Here is a 19,286-nt window from a genome sequence, read left to right as displayed (position 1 = left end):
CATACTCGAAATAGCAACACAACAAGGTTACCAGAGAAATATAGTAGAAAAACTTATCACAACGTTCCAGAATCGAAGTACAGTCAAACCTGTTTTTATGCGGGGGATAGGGACCGCATTAAAAAAAACGCATAAAAAAAAATCTCACGAAACTTCATGAATGGCTGTAAATAATAGTTTTCGCGACACAATTAAAAAATATTTTTTTTATGCGGTCAACAGGGACCGCATAAAAAAAGTCTCACATAGAAAATAACTCAAAACCGTACGAAATAGAATTTATTGACAAAAGATGTCAGCACTTGACTGCATCGTCTGGTCTATCGTCTGTTTTACATATTTTTGTCCAGGTGGTGTTTTGTTGACTTAAAAAGTAAATTATTTCATTTTTCGCATATTCATGCAATAATATTACTATAATATGTGCATTTATGCTATAATAAGTTTATTTAGCTATAATAAGTCAACGTAAGACATGACGAATCGCACGAGACTAGTCGCCAACTATACCGCACAAATTAAAAATTCGCATTAAAAAAATCGCACAAATAAAAATCGCAGATAAAAAGAGCGCATAAAAACAGGTTTGAATCTAGTAATCACTCTCCCGCAGATAACGGTAAACAGAAGATGGTAATCAATTATTATCCCTTCTTGAACAAGATGATAAACGAAATTGCTAGGGCCAATAATATACGTATCGTTTACCGACGTAATCCGACAGTTTACAAATTGTTAAGGAATGACAAGAAGAGAGAAGATCGGAACTCTTTAACAGGGGTTTACTCCATACCAATAAAGGACCAACGATTTAATTTGGATATTGTTTATGTGGGAGCTACTTTACGGCACTTAGAGCAAAGAATCAAAGAACACCAGTACTCGATTAATAAGAATCTGGACAGTACGGTTCTAGCTTCATACGCCAAGCAACAAGATATTGAGGTATTGTGGGACCAAGCTTCCGTCATCAAGCCGACGAACAATAGACATACAATCAAACATCTAGAAAAGCTAGAAATATATAAAGCCCAAGAAAAAACAGGATGTATCAATCATAGAGACGCGGATTCTTTATCAACCGCATGGAAATCGTTTTATAAAGATAAACAATAACAACATACAAGAGATGCGGCCACGTATTTTTGCTTACATAATTTTATTCATTTATTCTGTATATTAGGCATCATACGCGATATATTTATAGTTGCGCATGCGCATTTTATTATTTTCGTATTTAATTCTATTTTATCGTTTTTTTTTAATTTGAGTTGTAACTGAAGATGACCGTTGAAAACGATCGAAAACGTTTTTATTTTTGTTAAAACATTTGTGCTGGACAATTAAAGGTGATAATTTTCATATTAAGATGCAAAAATGTCTATTTTGTAGTATAATTGTTATTGAAATAATTAAATTTGAAAATTTTCAAAACATATTAAATACTAGGATGAAAAAATTACTGAAATCGACATTAAATATGCGTTTCATCGCACATACTTTCGAAGAACCTATAGTCGTCGTCGTCAGGTGAATACGGAAATTTGATAAGAACAAACAGAAATATTCTGACAAAGAAACAGAATGCAAATAATTCAAATTAAAACTTTTGACAACACCGTTAAGAACAAGCAACAAATATTCAAATGTGTTTGAAATTGAACGAGCAGTAAGTTACATAATATGCAAAGCGGCACATGCGTGAATCTAGGCACACATTATGAGTGTAACGGAGGATAACGTTAGTTGTTTAACCGCTTATACAGCGTGATCCATATACTGGGCAGGATGAGGGTAGGGGTGTTGCATGCATCTAAGGTTGTTGTAAGAAGGGACTCCCATATAAAAACAAGTTTTCGATTTTTGCAGCTCTTGAGCATACTTGTTTGTGACCATAGTGGGTTGTAACCCTGCTCAAGAACCTTTTTTGTAAGTTCTGTAGTGTGCCTTTCCTTAACAATATCCTCTTAGTGTTCCACAAGGTGGCTAGCTAGCATTCTTGTTGTGTCCCCAATGTACTTTGTGTTTACTCCCATTGCAAGACTCTCCAGTGGTACAGCATAGACCCTCCGACTTGTCAAAAGTAGAGAACTTGTCCTGATCATTGCAAATGAGCTTGCATAGATCTGGAAGTGGGATAGTGGCAGGACAAGGTAACCTTGTGACCTTGTGCACTATCCCACTATCTACAGCAAATTTGTATAGAAAGGGGTCCAAGGTATGGCAATGATGTTTGGACCACAGAAATTTCCTTCTTATTGTATAGCATGGTGCTTGGAAATAGGAATTTTTTTTACCATAGTAAGCATATGCGTGAATTTAGCATGTGAAAAACCAGCAGTGCATACTGCCAAACTAATGTTATCTAATTCAATATTAACTTGCATTTGTGGTGATGATAGTAAGAAGGCTTTTTTGATGAGGGTGGCAATGGCATCATTTACATATCGTGAAGGCTGGAAAGCCTCTGCTGGGTTAATATGTGGTGCCATATTAGATTTGTAGTGAACCAAGAACTGTGGTCTTTCAGGAGATTTGTATATGTACAAATCTAAGAATGTTATTGCTGCATCATTTTCTTTCTCCCAAGTAAAGTTGATGGAAGGATATATACTTGAGAGTTGCTGCATGAAGGTAAAAAATGTTTCATCTATCTTCCCAAGCTATAGATATCATCAATGTAACGCAAATACAGCCGCGGGTAGTGGATGGAAGTGGGGAATTGAACATTCTGTACTCAGTTTCTCTCATAATCTATTTACAAAAGCAGGGAGTCCCTATTTCCCCCTTTATCTGCTATATTAGTGGAATTCATTTTCTGATTGAATTGGAAATAATTATGCTCAGTGACAAAGGTCAGCACATCACGTATATCAAGTACTTGTTGGATATTAAAGCTTTTTTTTTAGAAGCAGAGAATTGGCAAGCATTACAGCTTCAAACAGCACTGAAGAATATAATGATATTACATTTAGTTTGTAGAAGGTGTAGGAGTCTGGCTGTGAGGCACCAATGCTTGAAGAGATGGTGGATTTAGCAATTACAGACAAGGGAGTAACATAGGGAGAATCTGGAATTAATGCGCATAGGAATTTAGCAAGCGCTTTTTCTAAAGAGTGAGTAGGATGAGATCTTTTTTTTACAAGAGGATGTGATAGCCAGTTTGTCTTATGCATTTTTGGTTCAAAGAACAACCTAGGACATGCAACATTGGAGAGAGGCTCAAGGAAACACCTGGTAGTGCTATGATTCTCCTTGCTTTCCGTACGATCATTGGTGTAGGGTCTTCACTCATCATCGAGGAATGCAATTGCACAAGAAACTCATTGGCCCTGAGGAGAAAATCATTTTCTCTGCACAGTACAGACTTCTTGTCTTTGTTGGAGACTAAAAGCCTCAAGTTGGCCCTGGTGAGAAAGTGCATTACTGTCCGGTAGTCCACATGACCATTGGGCTTGCCAGATTGTTGTTTTGCTGTAAGCTTTATGATTACTGACAGTTCCATTTGCAGATATGTAGTGGATGCCTGGCAAGATTTGAGTGCTACTAATGTGGCCAAAATCAACTGGGAAAGGTTGGTGTTAGTAGGTGGAATATACTTAGGTCCCTGTTGCAGGATTTTATGCACTGTGGCATGCGCATTTTCATCCATATACAGTAAAGCGTCGATAACTGGAACCAATTGAGGACTGGGGTCGTTCCAAGTAGTGATTTTTTCCAATTTCCGATTATGTACGAAAAAATATATTAACCTGTCCGATGTTCAAATTTTTCTTTGTTGCGTATCGCTTCCTGTTAAATTTTTCTCCGTTGCGTGTCGCTTCGTGTTGAATTTTCGTCGATTTTAAGCCTAACAAAAATTTTTATAATAATCATCGAGGCTATCGTATCGTTAAAAATTATTTCTTTATTTTGTACAAACAAAATAAATATATTGAAGAATATAAAAAACATGAAAATTATACTTTAGAAGTAAATTTAGTATCAAAAACGTTCGATTCATCACGACACAGTCCGACTGAAAATCGTTCCAGTTTCCGGCCATTTCAATTACCGACGTTCCACTTTTCGACGCTCTACTGTAATTACAATATGGGATATTCACCTCTACCTTGCTCTGTTTACACAACAAATGTACTAACCACTGGAGCTTGCTGTTCAATTTCTTTTGTAGAACCTGGGTAGAACTGGATGCTATGGTCTGTATTTTACCCAACTGTTCATAGAGTAAAGTTGAATCACAAAGTGTAAACTGAAGATGCATTGTATAGAGCTTGAGTTCTGCCTCTGCAAGGTACTTTGGTTTGTTCCTAATCAGCTTTGCAAGGAGAGATTTTTCCACATTCGGAAGAAACCTTTGTAGACACGGTGAAAAGGCCTTATACTTAAGAGAAATACTCTTAGGTATAACCTTTTGCATTCTGCAACTTAACAGAAAATGCAGTTGAGCAAGTAGTTTCTGCCACTGTTTCTTTAGTTTCAGCATGCTGAAACGATCAGAACAAGTTCTCTACTTTTGAGAAGTTGGGGGGGGTCTATGCTGTACCACTGGAGAGTCTTGCAATGGGAGTAAACACAAAGTACATTGGGGACACAACAAGAATGCTAGCTAGCCACCTTGTGGAACACTAAGAGGATATTGTGAAGGGAAGGCACAATACAGAACTTACAAAAAAGGTTCTTGAGCAGGGTTACAACCCACTATGGTCACAAACAAGTATGCTCAAGAGCTGCAAAAATCGAAAACTTGTTTTTATATGGGAGTCCCTTCTTACTACAACCTTAGATGCATGCAACACCCCTACCCTCAACCTGCCCAGCATATGGGTCACACTGTATAAGCGGTTAAACAACTAACGTTATCCTCCGTTACACTCATAATGTGTGCCTAGATCCACGCATGTGCCGCTTTGCATATTATGTAACTTACTGCTCATTCAATTTCGAACACATTTGAATATTTGTTGCTTGTTCTTAACGGTGTTGTCAAAAGTTTTAATTTGAATTATTTGCATTCTGTTTTTTCGTCAGAATATTTCTGTTTGTTCTTATTAAATTTCCGTATTTGCCTGACGACGACGACTATAGGTTCGTCGGAAGTACTTGCAATAAAAAATGCATATTTAACGCCAATGTCAGTGATTTCTTTGTCCTACTATACAGTATTTGGCATGAATATCAACCCATTGAATGTGTTAAATATTTTTAGAAGTATTAATTTGAAAATATTTCTTTAATTATTGACTTATTAATTAACTAATAAAATTAGTAGGAACAACTTTATAAGTACTTTTAATAAATTATGAATATTTTCTGATTGCAAAAGTTTCATTTAAGTGCTAAGTTTATCTATAATAATAATGTCAAATTGCTTAAACATTCTGTTTGATTTTTCTAATTTTATATTATTAATAATTATTTTTATTTAATTATTAGCATAATGCACCAATTCCTCAAGGAGGCAGAGGATGTATTCAATTCATAACACAGTATCAACATCCAAGTGGACAAAAAAGAGTAAGAGTTACAACATTATCCAGAAAGTAAGTTATTCTTAAATGAAAATTTTGAAATAAAATTTGGAATAGGCCTTTAATTGTATTTAAATCAAATACATTTTATTATAGCTGGGCAGATGCTACTGCTAATTTGCACCAAATAGCTGCTAGTTTTGATCAAGAAGCCGGTGCCGTTTTAATGGCACGTTTAGCATGCTTTCGTGCCGAATCTGAAGACGGAGTAGATATATTACGTTGGCTCGATCGTATGCTCATTAGATTGGTAAGTAATTTTGTCAAATACATTATTTTATAATTTAATTTTATAATAACTTTATTATTTTGTGAAATAAAAATACATAATTTTTTCAATCTAGTGTCAGAGATTTGGTGATTATAATAAAGATGATCCAAACTCATTCAGATTTTCTGAGAACTTTTCACTCTATCCACAGTTTATGTTTCATCTCAGACGATCACAGTTTTTACAGGTCTTTAATAATAGTCCTGATGAAACATCTTATTACAGGTATTAAAATTTCATAAAATTTGATATTTATTTTTTATATTTTTCATAAATTTATTAATGAAAGACTAGTTGATATTGGCTAATTTCACTGTAAATTTTGTTAATAAAATTAGAATAACTTAAAAACAAAAAAAATTATACTTTAAATATTTTTCAATATATTCATTTTGTTTGTACAAAATAAAGAAATAATTCCTAATGATACAATAGCCACGATTATTATCATAAAAATTTTCGTTAGACTTAAAATTGTTGAAAATTCAACGCGAAATAATTACAATAATGTTGGCAAAATTTAAATAATTCAATTTTTCCTTAATAAAATTAGATTATGTAGAAAATTTTATAGTGATACTTGATAATTTAAAATAAGTTTAATTCAAAAGAGATGAAATCTTATTATGTATAGTTTGTTTATTTTAGTTTATTATGATTGTTATTATGTATATTAGTATGTTATTTTGACAAAAAACTGGAACAAAATTTAAAATTTGTCAACAATTAGTTATATAAAAATTGAACAAAAATAGTCATTACAGTTGTTAAAATAGCTTTTTAACGCTTGTGATTTAATAAACAAAAATAAATATGTGTGATTGAACAAAAGCATTTAAACAAATACAGTAAAGCATCAATTATCCGTACGCCGATCGACCAAAACGTCGGTTAACCGAAAGCGTTCCATTCGGACCGTGTCGGGACGTGTGTCGTGCCAAACGAACTGTTTTTGATACTAGATTAATTTCTAAAGTATCATTTTTTTTGTTTTTATATTTTTCAATATATTTATTTTGTACAAAATAAAGAAATAATTTCTAACGATACAATAGCACGATTATTATTATAGAAATTTTCATTAGGCTTAACATTGACGAAAATTTGATGCAAAGCGACTTGCGACGGAAAAAAATTTCAACACGGGATATATTAATATACTATTATTGGGATATGTATGGGATATACATTATTAATATAGTACATACTAATATACTATATTAATAATGTATTTTTTGCACATAATCGATTTTCCGAACAACCCCAGTCCCCAATTGATTCGGATAATCGATGCTCTACTGCAGTGATTCTCAAAGTGGGGGTCGCAACCCCCAAGGGGGTCGTGAAAAATATTTGGGGGGGTCGCTGAAAAATTGATGCAGATCAATTTTTTTCAAATATTTTATAAATTTACTATGGATTCATGTTTAGAAATAATAGAAATAAAAAGTATATAAAATAATTTTTACTTAATAAATTGCACATATAAATAATAAAAACAATATAAATATTTAAATACGAGCCTAACCCCCTCCCTCCGGGATGTTTTTCGACACATACTCATTCTTCGGGGTCCTTTGAAATTTTAAGTGCAGAAGGGGGGTCGCGGTCCAAAAAGTTTGAGAAACACTGCTCTACTGTACTTAAATACTTTATTAATTTCATAGAATTAAAATGAATTTTTTTGATATGTATATATTATATTTATTGTATGACAGACTAATATGGTTGATTATACTAGTTCTTGAGTCAGTTCACTTATCATATCCTGTGAAAACAAATTACTAAGAACAGCAAAATTAGAAGGAAAAAAAATCAGTTGGAAGATAACTTTTAAGAAGAATTTTTAAAACTGTAGAAAAACAGTTCTTAGAAAGAGGCATCAAAATTTACTAAACTGGTAAATGACCACATAATACAAATTTGAAATTTTTTTCTATAGATTACATGTGAATAATTGCACTTGAACAAAAAGAAATGAGAGAACAAACTTAACTATTTTTAATATTTGTATATTAAAAATAGTTAAGTTTGTTTTAGTTTAGTGTAAATAAAATTTTAAATTGTAGCTAATGATATAATTTAACTTTATATTCACATTTGATTTGATAATATCAATATTTGAATATTCAATTCTAAAACAATCAAAATTAGATATTTTACAAAATTTAGAACATATAACATGTTTGTGCCTCTGGTGATGGGCTTGTCAGCCTGAAAGTACTTGGGTTTGAAATTTGTGTGATCAAGCAGTAAAGGTCTCATTTGTAGATTGATATTTTAGTTTTTTTTATTTTTCAGTTTATATCAATTTGTAAAATTAGAGAGAAGTATAACTGATTTATAAGTATTTCATTAATTGTATTCCACTATAAACATTGGATATAATGAAGTTCTGAAAGAAGTTTTAAAATGAAAATATTTTTTACTGTCTGCAACTAAAGAAATTATACATTTTAAAATAAAGATATTTTTAACTAAACAGCTGTATAGCATACTGCAAAACCACAAGAGCTTGCTTCTCCAAGCTCTTGCGTATCAGGTTACAAATAATTATCAAGTTGTAAATAATATCAAATTTTGTGTTAAGTTCTTGTTATGTTTTTACTGTAAACAGATTTAAATTTTGCATAATTTTTTAAAGTAAATTTTTATTTAAATAAAATAAGTTTTGTAAAATTACTAATTATAAATATTTTCATTTTTTAATTGAAATATATATTTAATTTAGACATCTTTTAATGAGGGAAGATTTAACACAATCTCTGATTATGATTCAACCAATTTTGTATGCATATTCTTTTAATGGACCTCCAGAAGTAAGTTAATTTATAGTTTAAATAAACAGCATATTTTAAAGATAAATATATTTATTTAAAATAAAAATTGTATGATGTATTACTTTCTTTTAGCCTGTTTTGCTAGACACTAGTAGCATACAACCTGATCGTATTTTATTGATGGATACATTCTTTCATATTGTTATTTTTCATGGTGAAGTAAGTATACAAAAATAAATGTTATTTATTTAATTACATAGTTCTTATTAGCTTGTTTTATATAATTTTTTTTAATTATACATAATTTTTTTTATTAATGTATAAAATTTTGTATTTTATTATTTTACATTATTTAACTAAAAGTATGACTTTACATATCCATCTTGGGAATTAAATCCATCTTGAAGATGGAATTGTAGATTCTGAAAATGTTAATCCAGTATAAAGGCTTTTTCTGATTCCCATAAATGTGTAAAGTGATACTTTTAGTTAGTTGTAAACTGTGGAGTTTATATACAATTTAATTGAATTGAATTTTATTTGTAAATGATTTTACTTTTTAAAAAATATATTATATTATATTTTCTTGTGTATTTATTATAAATTTTCAAAAAGCTGTTTTTTGTGGTAAAAGAAATTAATTTTATTTTAAATTTTTAAATTATCAGCCACTCAATTATTCACATTAATTCTGAGAAAGATGTTTTCAGAATGTTCTAAAATGTTGATATTTTTCATTATGACCAAAAATATATTTGTCAAACTTTTTTTAATTCAGAAGCAAATTGAAACCTTTGAGCTTAAGTCATAGCCACAGAAGTTACTTTTAATGCATATTTGGAAAAATAAGACATTTTTAATTTTTAATTAAATAACAGAGTATAGCTAGCCAGTATTTTAATGAGAGCACAGAGCGTTATGCTAGTTTCTTACAGACTGACTGCTGTTTTCCATTTATGTATAATGTAGTGACAAGTCATGGTGTTGACTTAAATAAATCTTCTGATAATCTATTCCTTTCTCTGTATATTTTTAACATAAAAATATCAAAAAGTATTTATTATACAAATAAGAAGTATCAAACATTGAACATATTTTCAAATCAAAATTTCACAAATTTGATTATTATGTTGTTGAGAACAAAAGTTGACTGTCAGTTAATGTACAGGAGAATACTAACAACAATGACACAAACTATCTATTAAGGCACAAAAAACTACTCAAACACCTTGTAAACATGCAGCCAAATTTATTAACTTTGAACGTTTTCGGTCTCTCCGTCAACTTTTTGGAATCTACCAGAGCAGTGTTTCCCAAAGTGTGGTACGCGTACCCCAGGGGTACGGGAAGAGTTTAGTGGGGGTACACGCTGCACCGTGCTTCGGCTGTTCCTGGTGCAACAAGCAGTTTACTTTTTTTCGATTACGAACATAGAAAAATAATAAAAAACTTCGTTACTTCTTAGCGGTTTCGCCGGGTGCTGTGATTCTGTGTATTTCTCCACCTTATGGCCAAGACAACAGTGTCACACAAAAACCTCCAGTATCTACACATTGAATTGTTACAATGTGCGCGTGTGTATTTTTAGCTTTTGTGCGATTTTTCTAACAGGAAAGGTTTGTTATGTGCTTTAGTATTAATAAAAAGCTAAAATTGCCGAATAAACCAATTTTTCTGTAGCTAGTTACTACAACTAACAATTCTTAGCAGAGACTTACTTTGACAGTGCTTCTAGAAAGACGAAAATAAGACCTAAAGTTCATATCACTATATCTAGGAACAATATTTTCCACATAGTCTTCTATTTTGGCTTTTTCGATTTTTCAATTGCAGCAGCATATAGAAATGGAATATCCTCGTTATCTTTGGTTTTTGATTTAAAGTATATGCAATTTTTTTGACGAGGGGTACTCGGCATTAAGAAAATTATACAAAGGGTACACAGATGTCAAAAGTTTGGGAAACACTGTACTAGAGTATCTGCAGCATGGCGTTCGAGCTTAATTTAAACCCCAATGAACGGAAGAAACGGAAACTACAGAATACGCTCCTCGTTAATACTACTCAAAGGCTATTACTATATATGCCTCTTAACTCCTCTGTAGTATTTGCAGATTTTTTCTCACACTGTTCACAATGTTGTATTGTTATTTTTATTTCTGTTGTAGTTTTATGTTTTTTGTTTTATTGTTGCGCTCATATTTTATTTTTCATTTTTCCGCTCATATTTTAATCTTTTCATCCGCACGTAATTCTGCAACCGAACACCGTTCAAAAACGTTCGAAAAGCCTATTTGTTTATGCTTTCATACTAAGTGTTCGAATTTCACAGTGTTGTTCTCGAGAAAGATCGTTCAACATAACCGAAAACATTTGAAGCTAATAAATTTGGCTGCATGTTTACAAGGTGCTTGAGTAGTTTTTTGTGTTTTGAACATTATGCAGTCTCGGAAGAATTATCTATTAAGGTTTGGCAAGATGTGGCCTGCAGGCTGCCAGTTGAACAACCCCGACTAAAACTATTGAGATAACTTTTATCTTTTATCCAAAATAATGCTATACACATTTTAATTTATAATGTCATATGTTAAATTGTATTTTAATATACATAAATTTTAATAATATTCATTATGATATTTCTGAAGACAAAAAACAATTGTAAAGGAGATGAGAAAGCAGCTTGATCAGAATAAATCAAATTCCTATTGTATTCAGATCATTTCCAGCTTAGAATTAATATCAACCAGACCCCAACTTTCTATTTTATTTAATCAGAATTACTTAGAAAATGATTCTTTTATACTTTATAGAGTAAAATAGTTTATTCCAAAATTTCTATTTTCACTTTAATTATTATTTTGTTAATTGTAATCTGAGCATTTGATGAAGTTTAGTTAAACATTTGATAGCAAAAACAAATTTTAAAAAGATGATAGAAAGTTGATTATTTATTAATAAATTGAATTCACTGATATACAACCTATAGTATGTTATGAAATAAAAAAAAATCAAGGAAAATTCAGTACATATTAAATAATAATCTGATTTACTTAATATTCTTTAAATAATATGTTGGAAAATACTTTATAGATGTAATATTTATTATTTGTTGTCAATGTCTAAGAGATTAAATTGTGCAGTTGCCAGGTTTGAAATATCATACAGTTTGTAAAATTTCATAAGAGTTAGTTGAATTGAAGAATACTACATTAACATATTAATGTATTTTTTATAATAATAAACTGAATGAAATTCAAATTATGAAGTCAAGAAAGTCATTATACTAATTATGTTTATCACAGCATCCATGTTTCAATGTAGTAAAGATGCTCTAATTCAAAAAATTTCATATATTTACTAAAACAGTAACATTATCATAATTCAATAATATTTGCACAATAAGTGTTAAATAATTACTCTACATTAACCAATTTAAGTGTTTTTAAACTAATAAATAATAGACCTATTTTTTTAATGTTAACTATTCCTTTTTCAAAGAACTAATTAACACTTATCCAGAAAATGTAAAAAAACTAAATGATGATAATATTTTATAAATATATGATGTTTTCTATTGAAATTTTTTTAAATTAGTATATTGAATGTTGATTTATACTATTTTTCCACCGTTAGAATATAGCTCAGTGGAGAAAAATGGGATATCACAATTCTCCCGAACACGAAAATTTCCGCCAACTTCTTCAAGCACCGGTAAGCGACGCACAAGAAATCTTACAAAGCCGTTTTCCAATGCCAAGATATATCGATTGCGATCAGGGAGGTTCACAGGTAATTTAGCCTTTTTATATTTTTTTTCCAATTTCATTTTTGTTTGTTTATCGATACTCGTATTAATATCAAATCATGTTATTTTAGGCTCGTTTTCTGTTATCGAAAGTAAATCCATCTATTACTCATAATAATATGTATAATTGGGCTCAGGTAAGACCTTTTGTTTCTATATTTGTAATATTTATTACTCATCAGAGTTTAAATTAGAAAAAAAAATGTAATATATAGGCATATTTAATGAGTCAATTTTATCTTATCAGATTTATTTATATTTTAATATTTGATTAAAAAATTAGATATAATGTTGCTCTTGTTTGTTTTTAGTATTATTAATATACTGTATACTGCTATAAATTAAAGATCTAATTGACTCATAAATCTATATCAAGTTTACATTTTAAATTAAAAAAAAAAAGCTTATTTTTAGACTAGGATTTTTTTATCTGTATCTAGTTTTTATTTTCTGCATAATTAATATGTATAATTGATTTTCATTATATCTAATTAAAATTATCAATAAAATAGTGAAGGGAAAATAGTGATATGGAAGAATTTTTTGATTTTAAATATAATCATAGTTTATATATATATATTCTCCCCTGTGGGCACTAAGAGGATTTTTTTCAGGTCCACCATGGATTCAACCAGACCCACAATGAGGTGGCTGGGTGGTGTAGGATGAGACCCGACATATCTGGAACAGACCATTCTCCGAAAAATTCATAAGGTCTCCCAGAGTCGGACGACTCCTTAACCACTTCGGCCATTTAGCCCACTGTAGTATATTTTAGAGCACATTAGTTTAAAATAGTTTAAAGTATACAGGTATATTCACTAAATACATATTAAATATTATAATTAGTAAATATTGAATATTATTGTATCTTATATTTCAGTATAAGATGAATATTATAAATTTGGATAACTTATGAATATATCAGTTTATTTAAGTTTTGTTGCACTAATTATTTATTTTTCTAGCAGATTTCCAAACTGTAATATTTTAACTTAATGTGTGTTAATGCCTCATATCATGCTTTTCAACTGTAAAGATCAAAATTATTTTTAAATAGTAGAAGACTTGATAAAATTTTTATTAAAACTAACAAAAATAAATGTGTCTAAAACCACAAAATTAAATTTGGTAGATGTGGGAAAATTTCAGATTAAGTGTATATTTTTATCAGGATTAATCTTTTTATATTAATTAATTTTTTTGCTAATTTACTTTTAATATATACATCATAACTAAAAATAGACAAATTTTTCATTTATTCAATAACAGTTTTAATATATTCAATCTATTCAATAGTATATATTAAAATTAATAGATACCAAGAGGAATTTTTAAAATAAATCAGCAATGATTATTAAGATCAAAAATAAATTGTTTTATACACTAAAACTGAAACAGACATTTTTCTTTTATATCTGTTTACATAAATCAGCACTTTCTAACATACATCTAAAATTATTTTAGTAAGATGATGAAGGAACTGTAAATAAAAGGATATAGTATGGTAACATAATACCTTCAAGTAATAACAGTTTATGGATAGTCTTGAAAATAGAAAATTTACAAATGTATTTATAGTAATACGATATTAAGTACAAACATTATCGAGCACTATTAATATTTTGAAACTACGGATATATTTACGGGCCGTAAAAATTCTTTCGCCGTCGGCATTCGTATAGTCCGACACATAAACCGTCGATTTACGTAAAAGTCGTATTCGTTCGTTCTCGTGCAAAATTCCAAAAATTTGTAAAACGAACATTTTATAAAATTCGAGTTCCTCGAATAAAGATATAAGATATACTTTTAGCAATTTAAATTTCAAAAGGAGTATTTTCTTAGGATGTTCATTAATCTCTTGCTAACCCAAAGGTACTTAGAGGAGATGAGGCATCTAATGGAATCTACTTTAAACTTGTTTCAGATCTTAATTCTTAAATGAGGCATGATACACTTCTGTTCTCCAAATAACAGCATTATAATTAATTTAGTTTTAAAATATATCATTTAATTTTTTTTAAATATCTTGCTTTATTATTATTTTCATATATTAACAAGATTTTGTAAAGATTTTTTAATAATAATTTTTAGTTATCAATTTTTTTAAATGAATACATCCAATGGATTTAACTGTTATTTTATAGAAATGATTTTTTTCCCATTAAAATATTTTGTTCAATGTTGTTTCTTTTTTGTTTTTTTCATTCTTCCCTAAACTTTATATACTGGAATGGCATATCAGCAAGTACAGCCTAATCCAACGGTATTTATTATTTGTTTTGTTAGCATTGGTGATGGGAAAGGGGACTACCTACGAAAACTTTCGACTTTAATTTAAAAATATTTATTTATGATCAAAGTTAATTATTTATAGTAAGTTAGCATTTATACCAGTTTTGTTACTTAAGGAAAATTGTTTGTTTCAGGAGGGTGCTTGCGCTCCGGTTTTAACGGACGACGTAAGTCTTCAAGTATTTATGGATCATCTGAAAAAGTTAGCAGTTTCGAGTTCCGCTTAGAAAATAATTTGCGACAAACGATTACCGCATTTCGTATTTCCGCGACCGTCGTCGTCGTCGGAATCTTTTATTCCCGCACCGACTCCCAAGTATATATAATACTAAATAATTACTTCGAGTAATTATTTCGACGGGTCCTAGATTTAAGAAAAAAAAATGCATTTGACCTCGTTGCATTCATTTTAATTATCGAGAAATATATTTTCATTTGTATAATCTTTATAAATATTGTGAAGTACTGTTAAAGCAGAGGGTATAGCTAATTATAATAATAAAGTTTGTTTTAAATAAATTGTACATTTTTCAATATAGTTCACTGGAAAATAATTAATTTTAATCTACTAGTTATATTAGAAAGAATTATGAAGAATGTTAAGAAAAAATATAAATTGTATAATACAGATTTTAACACATGAAATATCTCTAATATATATATATTAGTCTCAATATTGAGAAGCCTTTCTAAATAAATTTATAATTTTATTATTAAAAATATTAAGAAATATTTGATTATTTAAGACTATTTTTTTGTGTATTGTAGTTTATTTATCAAAAAAATATAGATATTTAAATTTTAAATATTTTTCTTTATTAATGGCTTTACAAGAAAGTATTTTTAATACATTTTAAAAAATAACAACAATAAATATACTTGTTTGACATTGTTTAATGATAATTTTATAGCATCTCTCTATTAATGGATTAATTTATAATGAGTTAGAATAAATAAATTTATTGTGTCGTTGGGGATGTTTATGATTTGAAGGCAGAACATTGAAAATATAATGAATTAACAAGAGCAAATGGCAATGAAAGAACACTCATTTCCTCGCAGATGGTGTTCTGTCGAGAGAGATAATCGCTATCAAAAGATTTCACTTCAAAGAAAGTAACTTTATACCAGCATTTTGTTATCAATTCGCTCATTATAAATCTCAATATGTACAGATATTAGAACTATTGAGTAATGACGCATGTTGTTTCCCCGCTTTGTATGAATAATTAATCTTTCGGTTCGATTTCAATTTGTATCAAGGTTTGTTGTTATAAAAATCTGCACCATTCTGTTTCGATTGAACGAATTCACGTTTTTGACATGTGGGCAATCGAATGACGCAATGTCTTCGTCACTTCCGTTTCCGTCTTTCCAATCTGCTAACTTCCGGCCGCCAGATACGTTTCCGAAGCGGAAGCAGTGGTTTTTTTTAGACGTTTGTAAAGAGGAAAGAATACAACTGATGAGATTCAGTCAAACGAGACTTGGATAACAAATGATACACGGAATTTTATTGCCTTCTGGCGTCAGTGTCAAGTGAACGTTTATTAAAGACTTGGATAGAGTTAAAGTTCCGCCGCCCCTTTATTTTTTACTCGTTACTTTGTCCCTCTCGCATGTTACAACTATAAATTTTATTAAGAATACGTGTAGCAGAATAAAAAACAAGAAGACAAAAGATCCTTTTATTGTCAGCGAGATGAAATAATTTTTTTCTGCCGTCCGAAAATCACGGACGTTCGCATTTAAGTTTTACGATGCTAGTCACGTGTCAGTCACACGACAACTCGAGACTGACGTCACTTCACGTAACAGGACCGCATCTAACAAAAGCCGGGAAACTTATTGGCTATAAATTTCGTTTTAAGTGATCTTTATTGTCGTTGCAAATGTAATCGGTTGTAATTTTAGCAACTACAATTAAATCATCTTCAATAAACTGGCTAGTCACGTGACCGGCCAGAGGAAAGGAAATTCGCTATATGTTCGATTTATGGAAATGTCCCTATCTTTTTTCGCTCCCTTTTTCTAGCTTTAGAGCATGAAGATGTAAAATTATAGGTTTGCTTCCGTCAGATTGTCACAGCCACTCGATATGGTTAACGGATAGAGAACAATACTTAATAAGGGGATAATTACGCTAATTACTTCGTGCAACAACCAGATAGATACGGAAGTAGAAGGTGACGCTGTCGGCATGCTCGTTAGGTGATGATACCCACGTGTGTCTCATTATTATTTTTAATAATGAAACTTCGGTATCAACAGCCGCCCCACTAAACTCCAGTTAACCTGTCCAAATCAATTCATTACTAATTGCAGTCCATTTATACCTTATTAAGTATAAATTAACTGTTGGACTACTTTTTAAATTAAGCCATTAAATCATTTCTAAATAATACATAGAGATTTTACTTCAAAATGCCTCTACTAATTATAATTGACAGAAATCTTAAGAACTGTGACGTAACGCGGTATACCACTATTACGTAAGCGGCTCTTGGGTGACGTTTATTGAAAATTACACATTGCATTTCAACGGCTCGTTTTCTTAACGCCGATAATTACAATTAATCGATTTTGAAAGCGATCTCGAGATCAAAATAAGGACGTCTCTTCTGTACTTAATTGAGAATGGCCAACCCGATCCGGCTCGTGCAGATTACCGACTCGAAAGGATCACGGTTTTATTTTTCATTTCCGAGAACGTAACATTAGTTTGATTTTAAATAAATAAGCTAATTTATTATCGAATTAATTTTATGCGTTTGATGTAAAAAGTATACGCGTAAACTACAGGAAAAAAATTATTTTACCCATTTATGAAGATTATTTTTCCGTCGCATTCTTCTACGTAAAATCCATCATTTGAAAGAGAAAAAAGTCATTAAGTTTAGCGACGCGTCCCAATGGCACCCTTTCTGGCATCCATTTAGAGGCACAGATTAATATCAGTTTATTTCATATTCAAAAGATGCTATTTGTATCGCGTATTGTTATCTTAAGAAACACAATTCCTTCCTATTAGCATAAGGTTTCCATCAGAGTGACACATTAGCATTAGGAGGGGAGAAAAAATAGCGGAAATCTTTTTTACCGATGGAATTTTTTTATCCCGTTTCCGACACGGACACCTCTTAATGATCTACGTTCATTATTACAAAACTAGGTGGCGCTTTTCTCCGTCGGTGGCCGCCATTAGAGGCAGACGACTTCCGACTCTGTTAATTTATGGAAATAGCAAAATATTATTTACTTACGCATGAGGCACTAATGACTAGAGACTGGTCTGTCTTCCTGTAGTGTTAAATGGAGCATCCTTCCTGACGCTCACTTTTAACCCTTCCATTGAAATCATTCGTCAAACGGGCATTTGCTTCCGTTACCATAGGAACAATGAGAAATGCAGGAAGCCACTTTTAATCTTTGTTCTCTGCACACGACTATTAATGGCTGACGTCACGACTCTTAAGAAATTCAGACCCGCTGTTTTATTATTTTCTACTTTTTCTTATTGTAATAACGTCGTTTATACGGCGAAACTTATTTATATATAAATGGAGTTGGACGACAAAAATCTTTATTGTACCGAAATATATCGATATTTATTAATAACGATAAAAGTTCGGATCCATTGTTTCCGTAAGTTTTTATAGAAATAAAATTTTTCAACGTTGTTTTTTTAATACTGTAATAACATTTTAGTAAATTGTGGAAATCTATACCGAAACAGTTTAGGCACCAGTCTACCGCTCCGGAAGATCCGGGATCGAAAGGCGATGAGCAACTCCGAGAATTTACACGTATATCGGGTCCCGGTCTCTCACTGTTTTGGGCCCGGCCTCTTCTACCGTGGGTCTGCAATAGAAGTCCTCTTAGGGCTCGGGACAGAACGAACAGAACAAATATAGTAAAACCTCCAATTTGCACCGGCAAAAGTGCTCATTACGAGGGGTGTCTGCGTTGGAGGAGTGGTCTTTCATAGGAGTTGTACCGTATATAATAAATTAAAAAGAAATTATTCAAAGAGTAATAATTTTCTATTTGATAAATGAATGATGCTATTTTTATGTTTTGAATAAAACAAAACTTCAGTCCACTTTTTATCGGAAGCTTTGTTATATAAAATAATGTAAACATTTGTCGAAATACTGTACTTTGTACATAAGGATTACTTTAGTTCAAAATTAAAATCAAATTTTATCGCTTCCTGTTTCTTTCAAAACTAAGAAAATATCTTAAACAGCTTCTAGTCCACTTATTATTAAATCGTTGTTTTACCCGTTATTAAACTGCAATACCGGTGGCGCATAATTTCTAAGGGCAAAGAGGACAATTGCCCGAAGTCCCCCCCTAATTCAAGTTTGTCTAGGCCCCGCGAAGCTATTTGTGTAATACTGAGGAGTAATAAACAGTAAAACAAGAAAAATTATATTATTTAAAGAAACTTTTATTCCGATAATATATAAATATTCAGAAGCCGAAATACTGTATTATTATTTAGATTAATATAATTAAATAACTTAAATTTGTAAGAGGTGGTTTAAGTTCAAAATTGCCTTCTGTTTAACGGAACGTTCCGAGGAAGGGTTACAACA

The 19,286-nt window shown here is 30.8% G+C and overlaps 1 protein-coding gene across 2 annotated transcripts in view; it reads left to right on the top strand.

Moving 5' to 3' along the window:
* Positions 1-15,204, top strand: part of Sec23 (transport protein Sec23) — a 36,726-nt gene extending 21,522 nt beyond the window's left edge. Inside the window, exons 13-21 of one of the 2 annotated variants that reach the window (XM_067271164.1) lie at positions 5,437-5,543; positions 5,628-5,781; positions 5,876-6,027; positions 8,534-8,621; positions 8,715-8,801; positions 12,216-12,371; positions 12,459-12,524; positions 14,636-14,656; positions 14,820-15,204. In XM_067271164.1, coding sequence (XP_067127265.1) covers positions 5,437-5,543; positions 5,628-5,781; positions 5,876-6,027; positions 8,534-8,621; positions 8,715-8,801; positions 12,216-12,371; positions 12,459-12,524; positions 14,636-14,656; positions 14,820-14,912 — 924 coding nt within the window. In that variant the 3' untranslated portion in view covers positions 14,913-15,204. The remainder of the gene's footprint in view (positions 1-5,436; positions 5,544-5,627; positions 5,782-5,875; positions 6,028-8,533; positions 8,622-8,714; positions 8,802-12,215; positions 12,372-12,458; positions 12,525-14,635; positions 14,657-14,819) is intronic. The other variant, XM_067271165.1, reaches the window with a different exon arrangement.
* Positions 15,205-19,286: the final 4,082 nt, after the last annotated feature.

The sequence above is a fragment of the Centruroides vittatus genome, unplaced genomic scaffold (genome assembly GCF_030686945.1).
Source record: "Centruroides vittatus isolate TY-2023 unplaced genomic scaffold, ASM3068694v2 contig_392, whole genome shotgun sequence".
NCBI classification, from domain to species: domain Eukaryota; kingdom Metazoa; phylum Arthropoda; class Arachnida; order Scorpiones; family Buthidae; genus Centruroides; species Centruroides vittatus.
This window is presented reverse-complemented; position numbering and strand designations above follow the sequence as displayed.